The sequence below is a fragment of the Neopelma chrysocephalum genome, unplaced genomic scaffold, assembly GCF_003984885.1.
Source record: "Neopelma chrysocephalum unplaced genomic scaffold, ASM398488v2 Primary Assembly neopelma1_44, whole genome shotgun sequence".
In the NCBI taxonomy this organism is placed as follows: Eukaryota; Metazoa; Chordata; class Aves; order Passeriformes; family Pipridae; genus Neopelma; species Neopelma chrysocephalum.
The window spans coordinates 3,461,377-3,489,299 of NW_020897703.1; the positions used below are offsets into that span (position 1 = coordinate 3,461,377).

Here is a 27,923-nt window from a genome sequence, read left to right on the forward strand (position 1 = left end):
AAAGGTTAGCTACACATCAGTTATCCTACTGATGACTCAAATTAGAAATTCAAGTTCAGTTTATTGAACTTTGGGTGGGAAAGAAAACAAATCAGTGAAGTGATACAATCAATAATAAAAAAAAGTTAACAGGCACCTTCTAAGTACTCCAGAGCAGACTGACCTGCTACAATATAGAGAATTAATAGCATTGATAACCCCTTAGGCTTCAGAGCTTTAACACTTTAGTTATACAAGCAAGTTTAAAATGAGATACAGAGTAGTAAACTACTGGAAAACACATCATCTTTATAATAAAAGTAGTCAACAAACAAGAGAGAGGACAAAAATGTCAACTGACAGTTCCATCTATTTAAAATGGCAAAAGAATATTCCATTGTGGAAAAATCACTACTTTAGGAACTACTGGAAAAACCAAGCCATGAATAAGGCTATTGCTTTAAATCTCAGAAGAACATTTCACTCTGGTTGATAAAACAAATATAAAAGTAATGAAGACAAACTGCTGCATATGGAACATGAGTACAAAGTGTAGCTCAAGAAACAAATGCTTTTTGTATTAACAATAAAGATACACATTCAGCTAGTTACAATAAGATAAAAGCAGTAAGTTACCAGTTGTGATATCCTGTAGCACTGTTAACCTTAGTAACTCAGAGCACCAAAAATAAGTCAGTTTGGCAATGCTTTCCTTTAAATATGTATAGGTCCTTTAATTTTTCTCTCGAGCTTTTGCAGGGGGCACATCAGTCCCCACGTCTTGGGCATAACACACTAAACTGCTCCAGTCCTTTATCTCCCAAACAGCAACTGCTGGATCTAGAGAAGCAGCTCTGTAACCTCTGTGAGTCCCATGGGCTGCTGCTGCTCTCCCAGGTGATGGGAATAGATTAGACAGCAGTGAAGGGAGAGGCTGCAGTAGCACCTGAGTCACCGCTGGGCTGAGGCTGAAGTTGGAGGTCACCTTGTCCAACCCCCTGCTACAGCCAGCTGCCCTGTTCCTGTTCTGTTCCACCTGAACCGGTGGGATCCAGCACGAGTGCTCTGCAGTCCCTCTGTTCCTCTGTGTGCTAATTAGCAGTCTGCACTAATGGATGCCCCTGGTGCAGAGACCAGCTGCCTGAGACAGCCTTGCCTCTGAACTGTGAGTTGTTAATTATCTTCAAACATGCTGAGAAACAAATGTGTTCCTCCTCTGGTGGAAACACAATTTCATCCTCTAAGTACCACAAACTGCATGTCCTGCAGCTGTTGTTCTGTATAAATTTAACTCCCTCACTTTCCTGTGCCTCATCCCTAATTGCAAAACCACTTCATTATCAAAGCCTGTAGGATCTTCTAGCTATTCAAATAAACAGTTAAATAAATGCCCTGGTTCATAATGCATGAGAAAACTGAGTTCCATTCCACTTGTTATAACCTAAATGGTGCATGTATTATTGTAAGAGATAGAAGTGACCAAATCCTCACCTTGGTAGGCTGAGCACAGTGATCAAAAACGTACATCAAGCCCTTCTGCACTCTTTTTAAGAGCAGGTTCTCATTTTGTCTGATACTCTGCTAGACAGCATGACTGCAGTCTGCAGAAGCTTTAGTCTTGATTGTACACCTGGATTTGCAAGCTCAGCATGTGCCAATGCAGCTTTAAGGTGGTGTCCTAAGAAATGCTCTTTATGTGAAAGATTGTGCTAAACATCCTACGCGTGGTTATGCCTTACAGAAACCGCAAAAATGAAAGGCAGGTAACATTTTCTGTCCTTTCAGCATGCCATGCCTAGAAAAGCTAAAGCCACAGCAAACTTCAGCAGCACATGGATTTGGTGTGGCATGTATCTGTAGAGTGTTTCCCTTTTCCTTTCTGTGATGCAGATGAAAATTCAAAGCTCTGGAAGTTCTGCAGAAGTAGTTACACAGAAGGCACAAGCTTTCTGAGCAGAACCTCTGCAGAAGAACCAGCTTTCCTTTGAAGCCTTCTATGTACAGCCAACTGTTTTAAACATTACATTTAACTAATTCCCTTAAACATGAATGCGTGTTTCTCCTATCATTCTCGCTGAGAACCTCACATTCCTATCCTCCTCTCTTCCTCCACTCTTGCTAACTAAACAAAGAAGCACATGAGGAGGCTACTGAGACTGCTATTGTTGATATTTCCATTAGCTAAAAATTTCTACTGGACCTTCAGGTTGAGAAACCAAAGGACAGCAGTGAAGCGTGTAACCAAGGCATGGACTGCAGCGCAGGACGCAAAAGCGAATCGGCCACGTTAACGACGCAGTAAAAAGCTCCACCAAAGCTCAGAGCTGCATATGTGTACACATCTGCAACAAGAAAAGGAAATGTCCATTAAACAAGCCAAGTAAGCCCTAAAACTCAAGTCTTTGCTAACCAGAGCATGACCATGTTCTCCCTAAATAAAACCAGACTCACACCTTAAGATCCAACTGCCCGGGGAGTTGTACTTTGATTTTTTTTCTGAAGCACATCCTGCAAGGACAACACTGCTCTGTCAACAGGGAGAATCTTGGCACCACTGCCACAGCAACACATCCAAACTGCTCTAGAGGCTCTCCCCACCCAGACCCCACAGGAAGGACTACAGCCATGCTCCTTCCTCCCTTCTCATCTTCCCTCCACCTACAAGGTACACACAGGAAGATTTGCTCTCCTGTTCTTCACCCCTATCCCCACAGACTGGTGGAAAGAACAACTGATGGCAATCCCAGTTTCACTCTGGATCCCCATCTTTCCCTACATGTGTGAAGAGATGTTCTGAAACGTTCACTTGTGTTAAGTGTCCGAGGTACATCTGGAGGGAAAAAAAAGGCAAAAAGCAAGTTCCGGCTCAAGCACCCTGCAAACGGCTGGTTCATGGTACATACCACAGTGTCAATCTCTGCCGGGCCCACCATCCGAGACACCTCATCAAACTCCTCAGGAGACATGGGGAGCAGGTTTTCTGGAGACTGGAGCCTGGAAGGGTGGCTAATGGAGAAGAGCAGGGATAAACCTTCACTAAAGAAATGAGGCACAGCTGGGCTACCATGTCTGGCTCTGAGGCCAGAAGGGCCACTAATGAGGCCTCTTGTGAAGAAGACCTGGCCTGTGAGCAACACACCAGGCTTTGCAAAGCCAGCAAAATGGCTTTAAGTGAGAACTGGGACTACTCAGGGATGCACATCCTAATCAAGGAAGTCCAACAAGTCTTTAAGAAATCATTTGTCAGTACAACTACCTGCAAGTTTCTAGGGTTTTTATCTAAAAATGATGTTTTAAACACAGCACTGCATGAATGATCCTCAAAGAGGAAATATTTGGCAGGGGCACCTACACCTTAAATACTGTGAAGAGACATGAACTACAGCTAAATACTTATGATTAGTTCTTAAAAATACAGCATTTTTGTGGACACTTACACTTCAGACACAGAGATTAACTCAGTCTTGATGTAGCCGTTTCCCTTGGGACCATCCAAATCCATCGGCTCTGGTGCTTCAAGGAAAAAAAAAACAAGCATGTGGGTTTGGGTTTTTTTTGCAAGTTTACTTCACATTGCCATCTTCATTGTACCAAAAATAAAGCCTGTGACCCAGATAATGTGCAAGTCTCGCCATCATGCATTTTACAGCACTGTGGTTAATTTATTCCATTTTTTAGTCAGATTTTCCTTTTTCTTTTTCCCCTATCGAAAATGGGGGAAAAAAACCCTTCCATAGCCAGTCATGTTCCAGCTGCTAGTGGGCACTTACATTTCTGAAACAGCTCATGGGCTCACATGAGAGCTGAATTGGAGGGCCAGTGACAATTAGGTTTTCAGGTTTTGATCTGATTAGATCTCATGTTGTGCCTCTTTAAAAACAGACCTTTTCTTAACCTATAAAGCTCAGGTGCCTCTTCTGACCTTTTAGCTCACCATGGGACAGATTGCCAAGAGATTCAGGCCAACTGCTTCCTTTCTTTCCATGCCACAGGAATTCCACAGTGCCCAAGTACCTCAGGAACAATATACATGGAATCAGCCACTTATAGCACTCACCCTCCTTAGGCCTGGAGTAGTATTTGCCAAAGGCATTGTCTTTGGGTATATCTGGGTACAGAAATCTCAGTGGATTTTCAGGAATGTTTTCAGCTGCCATCACTTTGTAGTTGCGGATGATGTCGGGGAAAGTCACAGCAGAGAGCTCCTTCTTGGTGTAGGGTTCTACTGAATGGAACTGGAGCTCTGCAGAGGAGAGAAGCAGCAACTCTTAAAGGGGGTTTCAAACTGCCCAGAAAAGCTGGATCCACTTCCACAAATTCAGAGGTCACGTGAGCAAAAGGCCTACCTGGATGACACCTACTGTGCTGCAGGTAAATATTTGATACCTGTCAAAGGGAACGTAATTGTTCTGTGGGGTAGGGAGGCATATGGGGGGATAGCACACAGTGATGGCTCTTGATGTGCTTTGTATTCAGAATGATTGATGTGACTTGTCTATGGAAATTAACTGCAATATTTTGTTAACTGATATTTCATTAACTAATTTAAGTTGTGCTACCTTTTCAACCTTCTTCCAAATTATATCATTCAAACACTGTTGCCTGTTAGGAAGGTTGATCCAAATACACCATGTGAAGCTCTTATGAATCATAAGGAGAGACAGATAAAGCCTCCCTGAGTGCTCCAAAAACTATCGTCCTTCTTTGCTTCATTTTTGGACGTCTCAGGTATGAAAGCTGCAAAAGGAAAGAAGTCGTGCAAGTACATTCAGCAGTTTCTTTTCCAGCTGTAGTAGGTTTGGGGCTCATCCAAGTAAAGTGTCCACAGCTGCCCCATGGTGGCAGGTGGGGCTCATTGTTAGTATGATAAGGGAAGAACCCTGATTGGATAAGGGGAGAACCCTAATTGGGTATGAGGGAGGTTATATCTTTTTGCAGTTGTGATGTCTTCAGGCTTCCTTGAGAGAGGAGGAGAGAATAGTCCAGCTAACTGAAGAATTGAGATCTTCACTGGCCCTTCTGGACAATGGGAGGAAGGAGAACTGCTTGGAAAATGAAGTAAGTGAATGTGTGGTTTACCTGGGGTGGAAGGACAAATGTTCTATGGGCCATGAGTTTGAGAAAGGAGTGTTGCACACAAGATGTATGGGGAGAGAACAGCAATGATGAATGTGGCTGTAGTGACCTTTTCTTAGGAAAGAACTCTCTGATTAAGATGGTGATATGGGTTTGGAAGAAGGTGGAGGTGCACGTGTTTTGCTAGGAGAGACCCTAAGGAGGCAGGGTACAGTCTGGGTAGTTTTTCCTGTCAAATCTCCAGGCCAGAAGCAGTACCCTGGAAGTGTTACTAGTTCTAGCTGAAACCTTGAACGTTCCACTGTGTGGCTTGAGCTACACCAAGTATGGCACGTGCCTGCTGTTGCTTGTGGCCTGCTGCTTGTAAGGGTGGGGGCTGCTGGGGTGGTGTGTTGTACTGGTCCTCAGTGTGGAGGAGAAGAACATAAAGACTTCTTGTTCTGATGTAAGTAGATCAATAAAGAGTAACTGACTTACCGTTTTGAGATCCCTCTACCCAAGTAAATGTGATTGCTCCCTCTCTGCTACTTTCACTGAATCTTAGTAAAAATGTTCCTGGATTCTGGTCCTTCAATAAAGCACGTTCTCTCTCTTTGCTGATGAAACCCACAATGCAGCTGTAACGTGTAAAAGAAAGAGCTGAGTTACTCCTCAACATAAAACCTAAGCTGTGCTGGGCTGGCTAGGAAAACTTAACAGCTTTTGTCACTTAAGAGTTGAAGTACTTGTAAAAGCCCCGCAAAAGACTTTGTCCTGAGAACAGCTGGAAAGCTTAGCAGTAGGACTGCCAGGCTGGAGTCAGATGGTGATTCATGCCCCATGGAAGTCATGAATCACCACAGCTTCCCTCAGCACTCTCACTTTGGCCTGGTGCCTTGTACAAACATTTTTTTGAACTTAGAGTGAAAGAGATTGTCTTTTTTGCTGTCAAAGTTGGGCTCTGGAAGCAGAAATGGAGTTATATGTGCATAATATGGTCAGATCCCAGCTAGCAGTTAGTTTTAACTTCAGAAGTATGTTAAGGAACAATTATTTCTCCTATTTGGCTGATGAAACAAAGGTTGCTAGCTACTAGATTGCATTCTTACAGGTGTGGGGTTTGCTTTGTTCCTTGTGCATGCTTTCTGGAGGAACTGTTAGGCCTGTGTGACTTCAACGCCCCAAACTCACTATGCTCAGCAAATGTTAGTGCATGGGCAAGGAGGCTGATGCAGTAATTATAAGAGACTGGTTAATCTGAACAGGTACTGGGGAGGGGAGTACTAGGGCATAATCCTGGCCAAGCCCCAGCTGTTTGGTTTTGGTTGATTTGTTGGTTATTGTTTGGATTTTTGTTTTGTTTTGGTTCCCCCCCCAAAGGTCAGAATTTCTCTGCACTGCTTCTTATTCCTCAAAATACTGCATCAATAATGAAGTTTTTAGTACTGCTACTGTCTTATTGCACACAAAGTCAGGGGAAAAGTGGGTTTTGCACAAAAAATACTAAATGATCGTGATTTTGCTTAGAATTTCAGCTGCTGTAAGCTGTCCTGTTTTTGGGGCTTTAGGTGTTTGTTTGGTGAGCTTTGTGTTTTGTTTGCTTTTAAATGTGTTTGGTAGTCAATATCCTGTGTATAATGAAAGTCTTTTGTTGCCTTATCTCTCAAGTACAAAGAAAGGCAAGTGTTCTTGAGGCTGTAATGCTTACTCTTGTATGCAAAGGAGTCTCTGTCCTAATGAATACTGTGGATTTGTCTCTTTCCCACTGAAATATCTTTGTAGTTGGACAGTTTTTCCTTTGGTTTCTCTTTTTGCCTTTCTAGGAAAATACGATTTGTGACTATCCATCAAAGCCTGCTGAGAGAGGAAAAGCTAATAGTACTAAACCTCTGAGTTTGATTACCTTCAGGATTTAACTTGCACCCCTTTCTGTTAAATCCTAAGTAGGGGATTGCTCTCACAACTGAGAGCAAAGAGTGATGTTATTCAAGCCTCTATCAAAGCCAAGTGCAAAAACAATCCCGTAGGCACATCACCACACTGAGGTGGAACACCAAACAGGAACTGCAATTCTGCCTCAACAGTGGTGGGAAATGTTCCCACTGCACTGCAGTCTACTTAGCAAAGAAATAGGCAGGCTTTGGGCAGTGAAACAAGGCTACTACAGAGGGCTTTGACAGAACTCCTCTGGAGTTGGGGGTAATAATGTGAAGCCTGAGGCTGAATGTAGCAACACAAAGCAAACCTGCTGTTACAGATCCTGCAGACTTGTGGGATACTAGGAGGCCCCACTGTGAGTGTGCTACTTGATAGTGTTTTGTAATGTGGCTAAAGCTAAAATGCAGGATTTGACTTTGGAAAAACCTAGTTTTGGCAGAAATAACTTTGGAAATCGGAAATCCCAGAATCAAAAGTTAACTAAACCAGTATTAAAGATTCCTTCTGGCAGAATCCTTCTACTTAGTAATAACCTTAGAATCAGTGAAGACTGCTGTGTTCTGGGTGCACAGTGCAGGTACAGGCGTTCAGAGTCTGGCTGCTGCCACCTCCAGGCGGCTCACAATAGTGTTTGTTTGGGTAGGGGATTTGGTTTTTTGGTTTTAAAGATGGATGATCACTTCATGACTTATCCTTCCTTCAGTTTTCTAGGGTGTAGAGAGAACCAACTTACAGTGGGAGTAGAGGCAAAATAAAATATAATCTTACATTCAAAGCCCTGCTCTGTGACTTAAATGGGACAGCTCAGACATCTGATGTTCTTGCTTTTAGCAGTTGCCTCATCAGAGGCTTCCTCATTACTAGAATTCACTTGCACAAGCAACCTCACAACCTGAGGATGCAACTGCTAGCCTAAATGAGAAGTCTGAGGCAATGACCCCATTTTAAACTTCACTCAGGTCTTACCCATCATTCCAGAGACACAGGAGATGTTTCTTAATAAGCTCCAGGATTCCCTCAATCCACAGCCAAAAGGGGAAATTTTTATCATTTATATTTTCCTGAAATTCAGAATATGGAAAGGCGGGAGTGGGATGGGAGAGAACAGGGGTAATAAGACATGAGTTTTGTTAAGCAGCAGAGGGGAAAGCAAGGTTTCAATCCTGCCAGTATCTACTTGTTCTTGCATTTTTCTCCCTCTCCTCCACCCCCTGCCCATGTTCTCTTATGACTTTTTCTGTCTCTCCACTCCAGAAGGACAAGGACCATTGCTAATGAACCTTAAGGCAAGAGAAATGCCAGTCTGAGCCTACAGTACCCACAAACATGTGATCCATCACCTCTCATGTGCAACAATGCTGGTCTAAGAGCAGATAAGACTTTTGTTCCTGCCTGGGCACTGTTCTTTTTGGGGTTCTTGGACATACAAACAATCCCATGGGACTTTTGCCCAGTCTGGTTAGCAGATGAGCTTAGAGACACTTTCAGTTCAGACCTGGATCTCAATTTCTCATGAGACATCCATATTAATGAACTCAAGTGTTTGTAGGTTACCAGAACTTTGCTCTTCCCCTGGAGTCTGCTCCTGCCTGCTCTAATCTCTGGCTTACCTATACCAGTTAAGGGTCTAAAGAAAGAAAACATGAAGAGTCCCCCTGTTTTGCTGCAGCCAATATTGCATGAAATAGCATGATGTGGTTTTCTGTCATTGTACTGATCCTCTTGGCCACCCTGTTCTAATCCTCACCCTAATCCAGTTGCCCCTGGTCTAGGAAATGTCCTTCACTATGATACAGAAGAATTGTTCATCTTGCTGGTTGTTTTGTTTACATTTTCTGTAATAATTAAAATAGAAAACTATTCTGTTAATAGCCACCGTATTAATAATAATGAAGATGGTGAGTTTGAAAGCTGCATTTTTTTTCTATAGAGTTTACATGGATCTAAAGGAATCTCAAAATCATCTTCTCCTTGCTGTTGCAAGCCCTTTTTCCTCCTTGTGCTGCTACTTCACCCCACCACCAAAAACTCCCATGACCATGTAAGCTTTAGAATAATTAGTGTATGTTACCAAAAAAGAAGGTATCCTAGGGGAAAAACAAACAAAAAACGCCCAAACAAAACCCACAACAAACTAAAATGAGCTTCTTCCATTTCAATTTTTAAACTTTGTTCATACCTTGCAGAATCTTGTCCAAGGAATAAGGCCATCGTGAGATCCTCCACTTGTTTGCCCTGAACACAATAAACTGATTTCAGTCATGTTCTATAATTTACTTAGTAAGGCTAAAAGTATTTAAAGAACCAAGTTCTGAGTGTTTAAGTGCAACTCAGCTGTTGGACTAAGAAAGAAAAGGAAGGGCAGGCTACTGTGCTTGCAAGTTCCCTCTGCAGTAGCCAAGGAAAAATTTCCCTCTCCAGTAGCCAAGGAAAAATTCCCCTCTGATGAGGTTTTAAGATAACCAAATTATTTCAGCAGACCTTGCATAATGGGAACCAATTCATACTGACCCTTTCTATGCTGTGCTACACCTAACACTTGCCAGCTTCAAAATGCTTCCAGGAAGGAGACTGAATGCTTGCACAGTTCTTTCCAGCAAAATAAGAAGACTGCAGCCCACAAGCTCTTCTATAGGGGCTCAGCAGACCTTAGAATATCTTTGAGATTAAGAACTTTCCTGCCTCTATTCTGCTGACTTGCAGGCTTTTGCCCCAGAAACTCTTGATTCTAGATCTACCCCAGCCACAGACTCATCTTGTTCCTGTTGCAATCGTTTCCCCTTGGTCTTGTTTTTATGTCAACAGTGTTTCATAATCACATCAAAACCACCAAGAAAAATCCTATGCTGTGACTACAGTAGCTGCAGCTTTGCAGACCCTGACTGTAGTTGGAGCCAAATTCCTTCCATTAGAGATCATGCTATGGCTTTCAATAAATATGCCTTTCCCTCACATTTTTAAAAAATAAACTGGGTTAGGGGGCTCATATCTGATGCTGCTAGTGTTAGAGATCAAGATTCTGTCAAGTTTCACATTGCAAAAACAGTAGGCAAGTTGTATCCTGGCACCCTGTTGGTTCTGTGTCTCCTTGCACTAAGGAATCCTGAATTTATAGTGTTCAATGACCAGGATTTTTTTTTAGCAGTGTGATATTTTTATCTATAGAGATAAAAGTAGCATTCCTACTGTTACCAGAGCTTGACAAAGTCTCTGCAGTTCTGAAATGCAAGTTGACCATAGAAATATGTCATTGGTCTCTTTGTCTGTGTGTTGGTTAATTAAAAATAAAAATATATTCTCCTGGCAGATTTCTGAAAGGTAATCTATTACATCAGTTGCTTTTTGTCAGAGCTTATGTCTTAGGGAAATTAGAAGAAGGGAGTTAGAGACTGGAATGCTCTACTTGCCACCTAGACACACTAATGTCAAATACCTTTAAATATAAATGCTTTCTGAAAGTTTAGGTTGGTGGAATATACTGAACAACAGTATTTTTATCTAGAGTCTGCTATGCAAGTGCCCCAGCTATCAGGGAAACTGCAAGGAGTTTGGATAGAAAACTTATGGCTGCTGAGGCTTTTACTAAGCACAGTCATCTAAGAGATGTTCAGCTTGATATCCTTTAGCGGTTTCATAGTGTTTGCACTTTAATGCTGCAACTGTGTTTATGCAGACAGAGTAAACCCCCACTGTAGTTGGGGGCATGCATGAAGTTAAAATGAATGGAGGTGGATTTAAAAACAAAGCCAAAAAGATGCCAAGAAACAGCCACTTCAAAGACTGACTAAACATGAGTGTTACTTAAAAAGGCAGAAGTAGCCCCAATCTGCCTTGCTCTAATGCATAAGACTCCCAAGTTAGAACTGCAGATTTTTTTTCATGACCTGATCTCATTTACAAGCTCTACCATACTGAAAAGTGCAAAATGCTTCATTGCTACAGAGTGATGTTGTGTAAGTGGTAAAGGCATGGGAACAGAATGAAAACTTAAAATGGATTGCAGAAAAGATGTAGAATTAGCTTTAATTCAAACAGGCCATCTGTGATGAAAGTAGACCATACCAAGTAGCTTCTCTCCCAGCATGCTCAGCTGATCTGCATTAAGTCCTCTCTTTGTGACAGAAGAAAACTGCCAGCTCAGAACTTCAGAAAGTTTAGACCACTTTGCACAAGGTGGACTCAGAAAGAAGGACAAGTTCTAGAATGGAAAAGAAAAATACAACCTATAGTTAATAAATGTTAATTTTGGAATGCCACTTGAGTTTTTACAAACTGTATTGCCAGAACAAAATACAGATTTAAGAATGAATGGATGTCAGCTTGAGACAACTCTGCAAAAGCAAGCTCCTATTCTGACAGGCCCTCTTTACCAGGAAAAGCTGTCTCTGGGGCTCTGCTTTGGACATGTCTTTTTCCAGAATTGCTGGATTACTCAAGTGGGCCATATTTTAGTTTTTAAATGTTTATTTGGCTCCTCAGTGTGTTCTGTATATACTGAATACATGTATACTACCCTTAAGTGGGTTTCAAACATTGTTCTGCTTAGGACAGGGAAGTAAGTCACTGTGCCTCTCTCTACACCTCAAAGTTATTTAGAGTCATCTGCAAGGGAAAAAAAGTGCAGCAGCCACTTGCATACAGAAAATGCAAAAGTACACAGAGAATGTGATGCCATTTTTTTTCTTGCAAATACCTTGGGATCAGTAGACAGCATGTTGAACCATAGGATAGAAGCCCATCCACTGGGAAGCTGGCTCACGTTTGAGATCACAACAATGGGAAGGGATGTGGTCTGAATGGGGCACAAAAGGAAACATGTCAGGCTACCTTGTACTGCTGCTGCAATCCTCCTTGAGATTACCCACAAACCCATTTCCATTTTAATTCTCTGCTTGCATAGTCTTACTTTTTCAGTCAAAGTTTGTATGTAGGGGAGAAAATGTCAGTATGATGAAATACTAGAAAGACTTGGATGATTTTTTTTTTCTAATAAAGACTTTCATTTAGTGTCAGTTATGACAGTACTGATGATAGTAACAGCAGAGTTCATAGCATATTGCTTCTGAAATAAATACCTAGAGGGTTTAAACTACAGAGTTGGTTATCAAACACTTTGCACAGCACATCTACTCTTATTTACCCAGAGATCTGACAGCATTCTCACTGTATGTGTCAATACAGAGGTATGAAGGGTCATTCACATACTTTGAAATAACTGAAAGTACTTGATATCCTGGTACTTGAAAAAAAAGTTTAGATTTGTCAGGATGAGTGACATACAGGAATTTAAGCCCATCTGTTTCATCTAAGACGTACCTCTAGCTCTACTACCAAGCCAGGCTGGCACAGCTGCGTCTCAAAACTCAGAGAGTGAAGCTCTTCTGTTACAATGAGAGGACCCTTTAAAAACAAAAATTAAAAGAAAACTTTTCAGGGACTGCAAATTCCTAGGGTGAAGGTAATGGGGTTTTATCATGAAGAAAGTCCTTTTCTGCTCATGGTTACCTGATCTAGGCCTCGGTAACAGCTCACAGGGCAAAGTCAAGTGACAATGCTGACTTGCTAAAATTGCCTCTCTAGGTACTTTTTATTTTGACTGCTACTTAAAAGTCACAGAAAAAAAAATCTGTGCTTGCCAGGAAGTCCTGTTAAAGCTAGATGCCAGTGAGGGAGAGTGCCCCATTGCCATTCTGGCAGTAGTTCTCACTTGCAGACATCTCCTACAGGGATCATGTTCTATGAACACTGAACTCCTCCCCTATGATCTGTCACCCTGTGTGTGTCTTCATGGGGCTGAGCAGAGAGCATTGTCTTAAATGCCTGAATGCCTTTCTAGAATTATGTAAAAACTTTACGAAAAGAGGGTTAGTGCTGCTTACCTCATTTGTTCTGGTTCCTGCATTTTTCTGTTCTTTCAGTTGCTGCAAACAAACAAAAAACCCTGTCACTCATTTACATCAGCCACAAATGGAAGTGGTATAGGATAGAAACGTTTGCATGCTGTAGTTGTTCTTCTGTATGCAAACTTCCTGCACTAGTGTCTGATTGTATTTGGTTCTAAGCTGTGGAAGCCAAAGCATTAAACTGCAGGTAACTACCACTCTTTTATAAACTTTTCATCTGTGAAAATAGATATTGCACAATTATAATGTAATGCCTTTATGTAAGAGGCCTTTTAAGAACAGAAGCAATGTGAAATCAGGATCAGATGAAATACTGGTTTATCAAAGTGCCCCTCTGAACTGGATGATAAGCTCTAGACAGTCTCTGTTCTGGACAATGAAGGGAGACTTCCATGTTCAGTGGTTCTGCACTTGCATTTTTCCTTTCCTTTTAATGATGAAACCAATCTGTTCTCTCACAATCTGCAGATCAAAAGTGTTGTATAGTCTGTTGAAGGCACTGACTTCCTTCTACCTGCCCACTCCTAGATGATTTTTATTTTCCAGACTCAAAATTCTTTAAACTTTCCTACCCATGGGCCTTTGTTTAAAAAGCCCAAACCAACATTTCTAGGTGTTTTTCTTCCTCCTCCAAAGAACCCATTGCAGCATAAGCTGTAAGGCAGCAAATGCTCTTGTTTTCACTTCTGTCCCTGTTTCAGTGACAATCAATTGCATTTCACTTGCAACAGGCCAAATATTTCAAAAAGGAAAGAACAGAAAAAAAGAAGAGATAATCACAGTTCCTCTTACACAAAAGCAAATAATTACTTCAATAATAAAAGCAATTTGTTTCCTTCCTAGTACACTCTCTACCCACAAAATTCAATGGCTGTATCAATAAAAGAAAAAAAATCTCCTACCAAGTGTCTGAATTCTGCTGCTAGACTTCCATTAGTGGATTCTTCCATGTTCATTACTTTTGTGTTTGTTCCCAAAATATTAAACTTCCTGAACCTTCACAAAGAGAGAGAGGAAAAAATAATTAAGTCTCGCATTCACTGAAAGAACCTAACATTAATATATCATACTGTGATGCCACGTACCCTTTGACTGAGTTCTTCTCAGTTACATCTCTGTCAAGAAAGAAAAAAAAAAGACAAAAATGTTTTTAAGCTTCTGCCACAGACAGAGAAAATGCATGTGTTTGTTTTAGTAGCTGTCAGAACTGACTGAGAACTGGTTAAAACGCTTTTGTGACATTTTTGTGCAAAAGAGGAAGCAATTGGTTCAAGCAGTCAAAGTAAATCTTGTGTTACACATAGGATGTTTTTTACCAAGGCTTAAATGTTGCTATGGGGGCTCTATAATCAAAGGAAGTCCTTTATTTTACTATATAGATTTTAACTCTTGCTCTGAGGACAAAATCCTAGTTCTGTCACTCTACGTCTGCTCTTAAACCACATAACTTGTTGAATAACTTGCTGCATCACTTGAATCAGTTTTCCCACGACTTGGAATTTTACTGAGTGGCATTCTATCTGGTGCACTTCTCAAAGCTCCATCTCCCACATCCACATAGGAATTTTTTTACCTTTTCCCTATTCCATGCAAGTTTCTGGACCCCAGAGCCATTTCAAGAACAGAATTACTTGAATGGGAAGACAAAAACCCACTTGCTTTCTTAAAAGCACAGTCCCTGTTGTTATTTTGGAGAGCCTGTTACATTTCTTTCCCTGCTCAAATAAGTGCTAAATTCACCTGAACCGTTTATAAAAATACAGGAGTGGTATTAGTCTGTTTAGACAGCTGTATTTTTTTTTCTCTCTGAGATCAAGTCCTATGTTACAGGTAGACTGCTTCTACCCCTAATTCAAGGACAACTTTATGATAACTATGTTCCTTTCTACATACTACCCAAGAAGATATTTTAGAGACATGACTGAATTATGTGACTGGAAATGGAGGAGTTCAATTCTGTGTTTTCATCTTGTGCTAATCCAAGTGAAACACCCACACCAGAGGAGTGGCTGTTGCCTGGGTGCTGCCCTGTGCCCAGCCTGATTTAGCAGTAGTGAGCTCTCCTTGGTGCATCCCAGTGGAGCTGGTGGCAAGAAGCTGGGGCCATCTGTACTTTGTGACATGTCTCTAATGGCAGAGAGAGACTTAGAGCAAGGGCATGGGTAAGAAAAAGGGAAGGATATAATACCTGCTGCCGTGGAGAACCAGCCTGCTCCTGGCCTACTCAGCACTTATAAAATGACTGCTCTTTGTTTTTTGAACATGGGGACTGTTTACCATTAGCATAGAGAGGGATGGAAAAAATGTAACATACTTATCAAATAAAACTTTCACTTTCAAGTTGTAGTTCAATTCTGGCAATTTCACCAGCAGTCTGGAAAGAGAAATATTTTTTAACATCAGCAATTGCACAAGATGGGTTTTTTCCATGCCATTGCTTATCACAGGTATTTAAGCAGCACACTCAGGGCCACATACAGGCTTCAAGCTTGTTCCATATAAGACAGCATTTAGAGATGAAACTAAATGAACAAACGAGTTACTCTTTGGCATGACAAAGTGGTCTGCATGTGTCTGCTGTTTAGCTGTGTTTCTTATACACTCAATCTTATACACCCCACTTCTGGTAAAGAGTAAAAGCTGAATGTGAGTTAAGCCACCTGCACATGGCACTTTCCTCCTCCCGACCTTAGCACTTGGGCTGCAGTGCAAGCTGTGCAATCCTCTCAGCTGTAAGAAGCCAATGACATGAAAGCCTTACCACAAAAAGGGAACAGGGAAGGTGGGAAAACATACCTCAGCTTTACAGTAAACTGTACTCCTGTCTTCAGAACTAGTGGTCTCTGAGGATGTGTTGGCATGCAAGGCTGCCTCTCTACCACAAAGGAGCTATGAATGAACAGATTAAAGGCACTTTGATTTATCAATGTTGTCCTTAAGAAATAAGAACTTACATAAAAAGCAAATTTTAAAAGAATGGTGATTTACCATTAGTACTATACACTTTATTCATTCAGTTTCCATCTACACAGAGGTGTGTGTGTCTCTTTCTTTCAAATGTTTCAATGGGGCTAAAAATATTGCAAGTAAGAAGTGATTTCATGAGGGCTGGCTTTTCTTAAATGCATTGATGGCTTGAGCAGGGAGATTGCTACATCAATAAATAAACAGCAAGTAAACACTGTGATGTAATTAGCACAGTCCGAGTGAGGAGTGTTGCTTTGTTTGCCATTCCCAGGGCTTGCTGAGTTCTTATGGTGATAGTGCTATGTGACAACATGTGTCCAAGAGATAGATATGCTAGTTGGGGATTAGATGAGGGCTAGCTAACCCCACAAAGCAAACTTCAGAGGCTAACCTGTTCCTACACAGCCCAAACTTGCCAGCTTGGGCACTTTCTGTATAGCACTGTGCCGTGTAGACATAAATCTTGGCAGCATGGAGACTTTTCCTTCCATTGTACTCACAGGCAAGAAACATAAACAGCAGCTGGATTTGTACAGTTCTTCTTTGTTGCCTTCACTTCACTGAAAAGCAGTACCTGTGTTTTTCAGCTGAAGATCAGTGATCAAAGCATCTGAATTGGACTCTGGAAACCTGGGTTCTAGCCACCATAAGAAGGTGTTGACTACTGTATCTTAGCCCCTGCTCTTATCTGGTAGATTCAGGTCTTCTGTAGCATTCATTTTTGTCTAGTATATATTTACAGACTGGGACTCTGATCTTATGCAGGGCAATTACCATCTACAGTAACTTGCATCATAGAGATGGTATAGAGACAGGGCTGGCCTCCCTGTGCTGAAGGCAAAGAGGATGTGTTCAGACACAAAGGGTTGGAGAATCTAGTGTGGTTTTATTTTGGGCATAGCTTGGTGTGGATTGTTTCTTGCCTCTCTTTACTTGAACTTTGTAGGGTTGAAGCTTGAAGCAAGAAATGAACTAACAGACTAGCAGTTTAATTCTGTAAATCAGTGCATCCTGTAGCAAAGCTCCTGCTAACTTCAGTAATGACTGATCACAAACCCTTTCCATGGGCCTGAACCTCTGGAAACCCTAGAGAGCATAAATCTCAAAATCAGTAATTTAATGTTTGTGACAAACTTAGGGAAAACCTCATGAAATGCAGAGTTAGGGAACAGTACGCAAGATGCACTCCATCTATTTATTCATGCAAACACAAAAAGATTTTTCTGGTCCACTACCTTTGGATGAGCTGCTTGAAGAGATTGTCTGTTCGCTCCTGCAGAACTTTTTCATTTTTTGTGATGGGATCAGAGTCATAGGTAAACTTCTGTTCCAGTTCCTCAAGCTTTTTGAGCTGCTGACGAACTTGTTGTAGACTTTCAGCAACAGTGGTAAACCTACAATTACACAGTCTTATTACTTTTAGCACGTTTTTGCACTGTAACAATGTAATAATGCAGAGACATCAGCCAGGTGACTGTCCCTAAGGACCAGGCAGTGCACAGAGAACACTTCATGCTCATGGGAAATGTGGTGAGGTAATAAAATACATGAAATATAGTTATGCTGTGACAGAATGAAAATGCATAATACAAATAATCAGTATATTTCATAGATCTGGTGTTCCTTCATAACATGCTTTCAATTCTGTCCTTGACTAGAGACTTACCAGTTCTGTAGCTGGTCAAGACAGGCGTTGGGTGGGCCACCAATACATGCTGTCTGTTGCCTGTGCTTCCACTCCACCAGCTCCTCCTCAATAAGAGCAGTCTGTGTGTGCTCTGTGTTGTGCAGCAGCTGTACTATCTTGTTCACCACTTCCTACAGAGAGAATGAAATTACCCTGTTTATTAAAAATACTTCATGCGCAAAAACTAAGTACTGTTTTAGTTAGTGCTCATCTGTCTTGCAAAACTCCTCAAACCCCTCAATAATAGATTCTGTCAGCAAAGGTTGTTTTCTGAAAGCACTTTTTTTTTTTAGCTGGAGTATTTGCTAGATTAAATGGAGAAACAAACCATATTCAGTATTGCTGAATTCTGAGGAGCCAGTGTCTTGCATCCATATATGTCCCAAGTGTATATTTGGGCTCATCCAGTGCTTGCTGTAGACTTGAGCACTGCAATCACAGTATATTTAACTCTAATACAGCTGCAGATTTTTAATAATGTTTTCCTCAAGAACATAATTATTGCTATGATGCCTTTTCCTTCTCATTGTTCTTTTAGCTTTACCCAACAGAGTTTGATAAAGGTTGCTAGAAGAGAAATAAAATTGCTTACAGAGATTCTAAATTTTCAAACAGGATGGAAAGAATAAAATCTCAGTTCAACTGATATATAAAAAAAACCCCTTCTCTACTGCTAGTTGATGTCAGTTCAATGAAAATGAACATTTGCTTAAAATGAAGACCTGTTGACTTCTGAAAGAAAACTTGAGCACTACCTTTCTTTTGCGGTCAAGTAATAAAAACATCTTCTGGAGATTCATCTGTTCTTTCTTATATTCCTCCTGAGACACTCCGTTGGACTCATGTTCTGTAAAATAAATCCAAATTGTGAACATGAGGCTGAGGGAGTGCTGAAGCACAGGTGGGAGAAATGCTGTGGAGAGAAGAGGACTTGCCTGGCTAATGTCAGGTGAAGTGTATCTTTAAAGCTTAAGGGAGGAAATGTTTACTGCCTCCTAAATTTTTTTGATTCCTCCTCCCTGCTGAAAGGGCAGAGTCTGCACTTAAAGCATTAATGCAAGGAAAAGCCACTACCCCAATGAAGTAATTAAGATGCGAATTTGCTTGCTTTTCAGAGCAAGAACCTGATTTAAAGTAATGATTATACTGTGTAAAGATACAAACAGAGCAATTTGTTCTCATGCTGACTTCAGGCCTGTACCGCTTAACCTGGCAACAGAAGTCAGCTGTTATTTCAAGGAAGGAAGTTTACAGCCTCTTGAGTTTGTCTACAGCCCAGGCTGACAGATCATGTGTAACTGCCCTAGTTACTACTCTGCTGCCTGCTGACCTTGAGTTAGAGGCTCCCATTTGCCCCATAGAAGCACTATGTGCCCCAGGTACAAAGAGCAAGATGGAGACTTGGTGCTTCCCTCAGGATTTTCTGAACATGTCCTCCTTCTGAGGGATAGTCAACTGCCAGTTTCTGTTGGAAACTGAAGCCTTTTCTAGATCAAAGAACTAAACAACAGAGGCAGATCTGTATAACAAAACCAGTGTGGACTAACAGCTGCATGTGTTTCCCTTGGTACACAAAAGGCTACAAAACCTGAAGCAGGAAGGCATTTGTGAAATACAAGATGGCAAAGAGAAGCCTAAACTACACTAATTACGTGTATGGTTGAATGGTCACAGACTCTATAGGGTTTGCTGCTTTCATTGGCAAAGGGATGTAAAGGACAAAGGAACACCGTGTTAACAAGGAGGCTCTCTACCTGTAACAAAAGACAGATGCAGAAAATGCATTTTCAGAAATTTATGTTTCAGCATAAAGCAGAATTAATAAAGGAGGGACATTACCAGTAAGTTTGGCTGTGTATCGTTAGGTTAATTTCCTGACATAAGACAGCAGAGTTTACTCTGACAAACTATATGCAATATAAAAATTACTCACCTCTATTCTGCCAGGTTTTATATTTAAAGTCATATTCGTCTTGCATATCCTCTAATGTCTTGATGTCCTGCTCCACATCCTGTAATGCACAAATGAATGTGGCCACAATTATTCAATATTTTCAAGTAATGCAAGGCACTGCCTGGTACCAGCCCTTTACAGACATGAAGTCCAGTTTTGAAGCAATGCTTTTTCCTGGAAGTCCCTAACAAGAAATATCCCTAAACTTCATCACCTTCTATCCACTCTCCCTCTTTAGTCTCAGCTAACTGAGATCTGTTAATTAAAAAATATAGATATGTCTTTGTTGTCTAGCCATATAAGTTAACAGAGTTTAGGAGAACCTAGGCTACAGTGGAAAAACTTGGAACAGCACGTGGCATTTTAAACTTTCTAATTCTTACGTAATGTTTGGAGAAAACTTTCTATTGTGACTGTATTTGTTAAGTCAACAAGCTAAAAAAATATGCTAAGTCAATATGCTAAAAAAACACATCTTCCAGTTAATAACAAATTGGTCAGTATATGATTTAGGAGGTTTTCCTTGGTTGCTAGTATTTCAGATGGGTAAAATTTTTGTTGCAAAAACTTAGGTACAAGAAATTTGACCTTGCTAAACCAGTTACATACTAATCTGTATTATGGTGCTACTGACAAATAATTTTTGTCTTCAGACAATCACTGGTTAGACTTGAAAATGAAACCACTATCTTATTTTTATTTGCCAATTTATCACGTCTTATGTACTGAAAGCTTTTAGACATCTATGAATCAACAAACACTACTACAAAAAGTCATATTATACTTACTAAAACACTGGTTTTTACAGCCTTAACTTTGGTATCAAGCTCCTTCTGTTTGTCCAGCATCCCAGTCACAGTGTTCTGTATGCCCCCCACTTCCATCTGAGAGAAGAGGCAAATCAACAATGAAAGTTAAAGCAGAGTGTAACCCATGACAGCAAATACTTTTTTGTTAATGTAGATTAGTGGCTATTGTTGGCAAACAACCTGAGGAAGCATGGCTTATTCTGGTAAATCATACTAAGGTTTTGTAGTATAAAATCAAGATCAGGAGAATTTCCAAGAAACAAGGGAGGATTAAAAACGCCTATTGTGTGGTGATGCTGTACTTTTTTCATCACAGCAATATTTGTTTTTTCTCTGCACAAATCCATTCTCTTGTTTGCTTAGCTTCATGTGACTCCTAAATGTACTTCAAGAAAACAACCACCCTGAAGGCTGGATGACATTTACATCAAGTATTAGATTCATCCATAAAGGATATGGGGAGAAATGGACTAAGAGCAGGAACAATACAGGTCTGTGTACAGGCATAAGCAGTAACTTAGCATGCAGCTGTTTTCCTACAGCGTATTCAAGCACACTCTACATCTCTGTAGAGTTTCTTTGAAAGTGTCAGGAAGCTTACTGCATGACATCACTCAGTTGCAGCAACGTGAAAGACAATTTTTCATTAATAGAACTACTGGTGTTAGAAACTTCCTGTTCTTCCTGACTGCAGGACAGTCAGATTTGCATCGCTGCTCTCATGAACACCTCAGCTTAAGCTGAGGTCATCTAAAGTATTTATTTTGGTAAACTGGCAAAGGTTTACCCCATCACAGATTTAAGTCAAAACTATTACAGCAATCTTAGCATGCTCTGACATTTGGGATTCTCCTTTGGTTTTTATGATGCTTATTATTGTGCCTGTTTTGTATTTTATCTTCTCAGCTTTGGGAAATGAGAGCAGTTAACAGAAAGCAGAGGCAGGGCATGGTGCTGTACCCAGTGCCAACCTTAAACAGTGATGGAAGTGAAGGCCAAGTTGGATGGGGCTTTGAGCAACCTGGCCTAGTGGAAAGTGTCCCTGCCCATGGCAGGGTGGCTGGAATGAGATGATCTCTAAGGTCCCTTCCAAACCATTCTATACTTCCATTTCCCTTTCTGATTACCCAAATTTATTGCATACTGGAAATGCAGTAGCAAGTGCTTTATGTCATGTGACAGAACTGAAGAGCTGTTGTAGCTGCAGCTACAAGGGCTCTGTCAGAGTCACGTTCTTAAAGGAGCTGTTTTGGACACTGTTGCAGTAGACCCCATGCCCGAGTGTTTCTCCCACACTACCAGTGCTCATACAAAAACTTGCCATAAAGTGAGGTATTTGAGTATCAGACCTTAATGAGCTTGGTCAGTCATCCCTTTATTTCTACATAAGTGGACTACATCTATCTCTATACTTTGCATGCCTTTCCTAATTGCAGAACCCTTATTGCAAAACAGTTCTTGCAAAGGGGAAAAAAAGTAAGTTGGAGAACAGATGAGGAAGGAGAAGAATATGGCCTTCTGTGATTCAGAGGAAAGAAAAGGGCTTCATTTAAAAAAACAAAACAAAAAAACAAACAAAAAAAAACCAAACCACCAAAAATGAAAAGAAACACTTGGAGATAACTGGGAAGGAGAGTTATGCCTCATTTTCCCAAACAGATAGTCCAGAAAAGCATCAAGCTCAGCTGCTTAATACAGAGTAAATTTGGGAGTAAAATGCAGCAGAACAAAGCTAAAATTTTGCTTGATAAATGAGATAAGCACTAATTATTGAAATAAAATCTAATGAGCACATCAGGCTACGTCATAGTACAGAAGCATTAAAAAACCAGCATAGCTTTTACATCACTCAAGGAATAAAAATTATTTCCAGGCCATTTCTCCTCCAAATGCTTCATAAAGCAGAAACAAGCCATGCTGTCCAGCTGGTGTGTATCAGGGTTGTCCAGCTGGTACATATCAGTGCTCACTCTTCTGTCTTTAAGAAACATGTTATTGGGCAGAGAGAGGACAGTCTGCCTCCCCTTTCAGTCTTCATCCACTCCCCCTGTCCCAAATAATAGGAAAGGGTAGATATAACTGCAGTAGACATTTCAAGACTGTTACCTCATTTGACAGCTGGGCACTGTTGAGTATTTTCCTCTCTTCTTTCAGACAGTGCTGGATGATCATTGCCATATGTATTGGGTCTTCTTGGAAGTTATCCTAGCATTAGAGACAGTCTATTGTTTAAGTTCATACATATAACTTCTTGTCATTCAGTAACCTTCAGATTGGCAAAAAGATTAGTGAGTGACTGTGTTCATAGCCTGCTTCAAGACTACAGGGTATGGCAGCTGCAACCAGCTCTAAGAGTGAGTTTCCATTTTAGTTCATTAGCAGTGGCATACAATGAGATGGTACTGGGACAAAACAACAGGAAAGGGTCAGAGACATTGTTGGGAGAAGTGAGATACTATCCTACAGTCCTAAAGAGAGCTCATTTCTCAAGAGCCGCCCTCCCACCCTCTGACGTATGGCTGCTGGTTTTGAAGGGCAGTGTTCCAGCCTGGCAGGTACAGTTCTTGCTCAGTGATGTGAAGAAGGTATATTAGCTGCCACTTATGAACATGTGGTCAAGGCTGGATGGAAATTTTCAACCTTACTGTTTTATATGCATACAAAGCTGGAACATGCTGTGGATTGACATCGCCCTGCTCTGCTCAGGATGGTGCTGCCCTGGGGGTCGCTGAGCTGTGCCAGCCTTCTTGACTGATTTTTCATTGCTGATCTCCAGTTACTATGGTATAAATACAGGTCATGTTCTCCTCTCCTCAGAAAACAGTTCCCTGGTCACCTACCTGTGGTGAGCAGAAGCTCAGTGAGTGGAAATTAAGCTGTGGTGAAGGAAGACCCTCTGGCATAGAGCCCTATAGGGAGGAGTGGAGGACTGACTAATGAAATTAATAAGTCCACTAGGGATATGTCCTGCACTGGCACTCACTACCAACTGCTTTGGCCCTTTTCTTTGCCAGTACAGTGCAATGCAGAGTGCTGCCTAAGGACAAGTCCTTTGCTATTAACTGCAGTTCTGCAGTTACATGGGAAGGATTTCTTTTCCCGTGTTTCTTCTGCATCAAAAGCTTATTAGGACACTGAGGAAACTGGATGGGGAGGGCACGAGTTAAGTGAAACTGCAGTTGAGTAAGTGCCCCAAATACATACAGTAAACACCTTACAAACTGCAACTGCCCTTTTCCTAGAGCTCTCAGAAACTGTAATGTACCTGTAAGTAAACTGTAACTTTCTAACCGTAGCCAATTTAAACAAAAATGGAGTGACATTTGAATTCTGGATTTTAAAGTAGAATTCTCACACATTCTCTGTGAATATCCCTCATGGCAGGGTAGTTTGCTTAGAGGCATCCAATTGCACTACTGAAGCAATTCAAGCAAATGTATAGGTATAGAACCCCGGCATACCTGAAGATTGCGTTTGCTTTTCCTTATGTTGTGTTGCAGCAAAAAGTTGTTTTCTATCAAGAATCTACTGAATTGGTCATCAAGCTGTGACAACAGGTCATGGAACAACACCGTAGCAAAAGATACGTTGTTGGCTGCGTGTTCCCTAGAATAATTTAAGGCATGCTTGTGTTAAATACCTTTCTAATACAGCATCCAAGAAATGCATTACAGGTGTACTTTATTTTTAATCCCCAACTACAGTTGTAGAATATGCAAGCAGTAAGAATTACTTCCCAATGTAAGCAAATTTTATTCTCTTAACTTTGTCTCTACTTTCCTTGATAACAGAAATGTTGGTTTTCTCTGTATTATTCTTGCCACATTGTGTGCAAATTCATTTGCTCACTTCATGCACATCAAGAATCTAAAAGTGAACCTGATGCATGCGCATGGTGTACCACCCTTCAAATAGAAGACACTCCACAGAAATCTTGTTAAAAGTTCAAAGTCTTTGAACAGCGACAGACTGAGCTACCAAGACAGCAACTGATCAGTCTTAAACCAGCTGCTTTTGTTATAGACCAAATGAGAGCAATATGAGCTCTAGGACAGTTTTATTCCAGCTGTCAGGCCCCTCTAGAAAGCCTGGAAGAGGGGCAGGAACACAGGCTGCAGCACCCACACAGCAAAGCATCCTACCAGCAGAGGTTCACCTACGCAGCTTGCTTCACCAGTATTCTGCTGCTGCCTGTAACTGTATGTATGAGAACATTGCTTATCACACAACCCAAAGGCTAATTTCTAAGCTTACCAATCCTGGTTCTCCAGCCACTGTGCCAGGTACTGCCTGATCTCCATGGGAAAGCTGTCATCGTATAGCTGGTGAACTTGCTCCAAAAACTTGGAATCAAGTTGCTGTAGCTGATGCCACTGAGTCATCCTGAGGAAGGGGTGAAAAAAAAAATCAGTGTAAATTTTTAAGTAGTATTTGGACAATGCTGGTGAAAAATAACATAAGTTTTCATGAACACTGATAAAAATTGGAGGATGTGCTACTTTTGGCTGGGATTAGCCTAATTTTCTTCACAGTAGCCAGTGTGGTGCTGTGTTTTGGATTTGTGCTGGAAAGAGTGTTGGTAAAACAGGGATGTTTTTATTATTGCTGAGCAGTGCTTACACACAGTCAAGCCCTTTTCTGCTCCTCACCCCATTCCACCAGCAAGGAGGCTGGGGGTGCACAAGAATTTGGGAGGGGACACAGCTGACTCCAGCTGACCACAGGGATATTTCACACCATATGGCATCATGCTCTGTATATAAAGTTGAGGGAAGAAGGAAGGAAGGGAGGTACACTCTGCATGACAGCATTTGTCTTCCCAAGTCACTGTCAGGTGTGATGGAGCCCAGCTTTTCTGGAATGGCTGAACACGCGCCTGCCCATGGGAATCAGTGAATTAACTCCTTGCTTTGTTTCACTTCTGTACACAACTTCTGCTTTACCTGCTAAACTGTCTTTATCTCAACCCACAAGTCTTCTCCCTTTTACCCTTCTGATTCACTCCCCATCCCACCTCACAGGGAGGAGGGGGAAGTGAGCGAGCAGCTGTGTGGTAGTTCCACACAGTTGCTGGCTGGGGTTAAACCAGACAGAGGAGTTAGAAGGAAAACTGTTTTCATCCAACAAAAGTATTTTATTTTCAGCTGTAACAGTTCTAGATGCTAGTCCTTTAAACACAATAAAACTTCTTTTGGGCTTGTTTAAATTTAAAAAAAATGGAATTTACAAATTAGGACAGTGCACTGTTTGCTGAAAAATGACTCCAAGCTGGAATAACCCTTTCCTGTGAAAATGTGCTTTTTTTTTTTTCCTCTGAACCCCTTTTCATGGCATTTAGGGCATGGTTCGTGTTACTTCTCTCTTGCTTAGCAAGAATATGAGAATGAGGACCTATGTGTTTGATATCTGTACTCTGCATGACTGAGATTCTGCATGTGGAGTTTCACCTTCTGTTGATACTCCCCATCACTAAGAGTGTGAGTGAAAAATCAAAGAACTCTCTAGGTACTCATTTTCACTTGGTACTTGTGTCCTCACTTACCTGCTCTGAAAATGGACCAGATCTCAAGTCACTTCAAATGGAGAAGTACTGGAAAGATGTTTTTTCTGCTATATGCTTTAGTTCTCATGACCACATTTTCAGGCTAAATTCAAGTAATCTGTGCAGCAGATACAAGGTACTTAAATGAATTAATATTGTACAGCATGGCTTCTCTGTGTCAGAACAGTTTTATGACAGAGTGGCTTTATATTGCGACATGGTCTCTAGCAGTAGATCAGTTTGTCTTCTCATTAGGCTGCAGGTTATCATGTTGCAGTGGACATGGCACATAAAGATATGTCCAAGGAACAGTACAGGCTGAGAACATGCATGGTGAGATGCAAGTCCACTCACATACACAACTTTAAAAAAAAGGTGATAGGACCTATCCAAAGAACAGGGCAGCATTAGGGTGAAGGACTATCTTTTATGTGCCTTCCTGCCAAATCTCTGTTAGTGTCTGTATGCTGTTTCCCCCAGCTGCTGAGTGGCATATGCTATGTGTGAGAAGCAAATGAGAGTTAAAAATGCTATTATGTTTTAAGTGAGGCCTTGAGGCTTTTGATGTGCATACTATTCAGATTTCAGGTAACACAGCATTTGAGTGTGCTGTAGCTGCACCACGGCAAACAGTTAAACGTGACATTGCTGAGGAAAGAATTTGTCTAAATTCATGAAGTTAATCTGCTGCTTTCCCTAATGGTTAAGTGAAGATGTACTCCAATCTTCCTGTGTCTAGAAAAGGACTTCGGAGTGTGGTAGAGAACCATTCAATGAGGTGGTTTGAGAAAAATGTAATAATGCAGCAAACGTGACCCTTGGGGATGCAAGCAGGGAAACATCAAAGAAGGAGTAAGTCAATACCTTTTGTAGAGAAGGCATCAGAGACACCCGCAGTGGGGCACAGGGCACAGCCTGCCACTAACAAACTGACACTGGACCCTCTCCAGCAACTCCTTGCCTTTCTAGTACCGAGGAGTCCAGAACTGGACACAGCACTCCAGATGTGCCTCATTAGGGGCTGAGTAAAGGGGTAGTATCACCACCCTCGACCTGCCGGCCACACTCTTCCCAATGCACCCCAGGGCTCCCTCCTGGCCACTCTCTACCTACTTTCCTGTCATTCCCGGGGGATCGCGGCCGGACCACGCGGCGCAGTTCGGGAGCAAAGGGCGGCGGGCAGCCCGTCCTGCCGCCGGGAGCTCGCACGGCTCCCGCGGGGAAGGACAGCGCTCCCTCCCCGTGTTCCCCCCGCTCCCTGCCCCGGCTCAGTCCCGCAGGTGGGAGCGCCCCGCGGGTACCGCACCTGTTGGGCAGAGGCTGCCCGGCGACGCGGCCACAGCAGGAACAGGGAGAGAGCACCGACCCGGGCACAGGGACCGCTCCTGGGGGCTCCCGAGCAGGCAGCGTTCGGAGTCTGGAGACGCGCAGGAGCAGGTGCAGCTGTCGAGAAGGAGCCAAAAGGCGTTCAGGGAGCAGGAGTTGGGAGCAGATGCAACCGGTGACGGAAGAGCAGCGCTGCCGCCCGGGAGGCGGGTGATGCCCCTGATGGGTATCCCTGCCAGGAATGAACACCGCTAGGAGACGGCTCCCGCTGCCACAGGAGGAAAGACACCGAAGCGCAAAGCTCGGTAGTCGAGCCAAAGGCAGGGGCAGTCTGAGGGAACGACAGCTCCAGCTGCACCGGGCATCCACCGCGCCGCCTCCCGAGGCGCAGGTACCGCCCGTCCGAAGGCAGCTCCCCTCACCTCTCGGTCCGGCTCCCGGAGCTCTTCCCAGCTCCCGGCCCGCAGTGCCCGAAGTGCCGGCTCCGGCCGCCTCGGGACGCCCGTACGGCCCGCAGTGCGCAGGCGCGGCGGCGGGAGGGGCGCCCCCTGAGGGAACAGCCCCGCCACGTGATTTCTGGGAAAGCCGCTGGAGCGGCCCCGGCTGATGGGAAGGGGAAAGCGAAACCGAAACGGGCCGTGCTGGGGGAAGGAAGGGCAGCCAGGGCCGGGGAGGTGCACACGCACAGCCGGGGGTGTCGGTCCATGCACTGCGACCCGCATTGCCCTCCAGGACGCTGAGGATGCCGCTTCGGGCGGATGAG

The 27,923-nt window shown here is 42.3% G+C and overlaps 1 protein-coding gene across 1 annotated transcript; it reads right to left on the reverse strand.

Annotated features, from left to right (window-relative positions):
• Nucleotides 1-41: 41 nt before the first annotated feature.
• STAT1 (signal transducer and activator of transcription 1) lies at nt 42-27,673 on the reverse strand. Its single transcript, XM_027678128.1, has 25 exons — nt 27,583-27,673; nt 27,141-27,392; nt 24,547-24,675; nt 23,754-23,898; nt 22,399-22,497; nt 20,272-20,367; nt 19,463-19,541; nt 18,285-18,376; nt 17,509-17,660; nt 17,078-17,236; nt 15,672-15,764; nt 15,190-15,249; nt 13,961-13,990; nt 13,778-13,871; nt 12,852-12,893; nt 12,289-12,372; nt 11,666-11,764; nt 11,035-11,170; nt 9,152-9,207; nt 7,939-8,033; nt 5,533-5,672; nt 4,037-4,222; nt 3,417-3,492; nt 2,883-2,985; nt 42-2,321 (listed from the first exon to the last, which is right to left on the reverse strand). The coding sequence occupies exons 3-25, from the start codon at nt 24,672-24,674 to the stop codon at nt 2,298-2,300; spliced, it is 2,268 nt and encodes a 755-aa protein (XP_027533929.1). The 5' UTR covers nt 24,675; nt 27,141-27,392; nt 27,583-27,673; the 3' UTR covers nt 42-2,297.
• Nucleotides 27,674-27,923: the final 250 nt, after the last annotated feature.

Coding starts and splice junctions, on each gene's coding strand:
- STAT1 (XM_027678128.1), bottom strand. CDS start 24,674: ATGACTCAGTGGCATCAGCTACAGCAACTTGATTCCAAGTTTTTGGAG. Junction 19,542..20,271: donor CTGTAAAAACCAGTGTTTTA/GTAAGTATAATA, acceptor TGTGCATTACAG/GATGTGGAGCAGGACATCAA. Junction 17,661..18,284: donor TACTTGACCGCAAAAGAAAG/GTAGTGCTCAAG, acceptor TTCTCTCTGTAG/GAAGTGGTGAACAAGATAGT.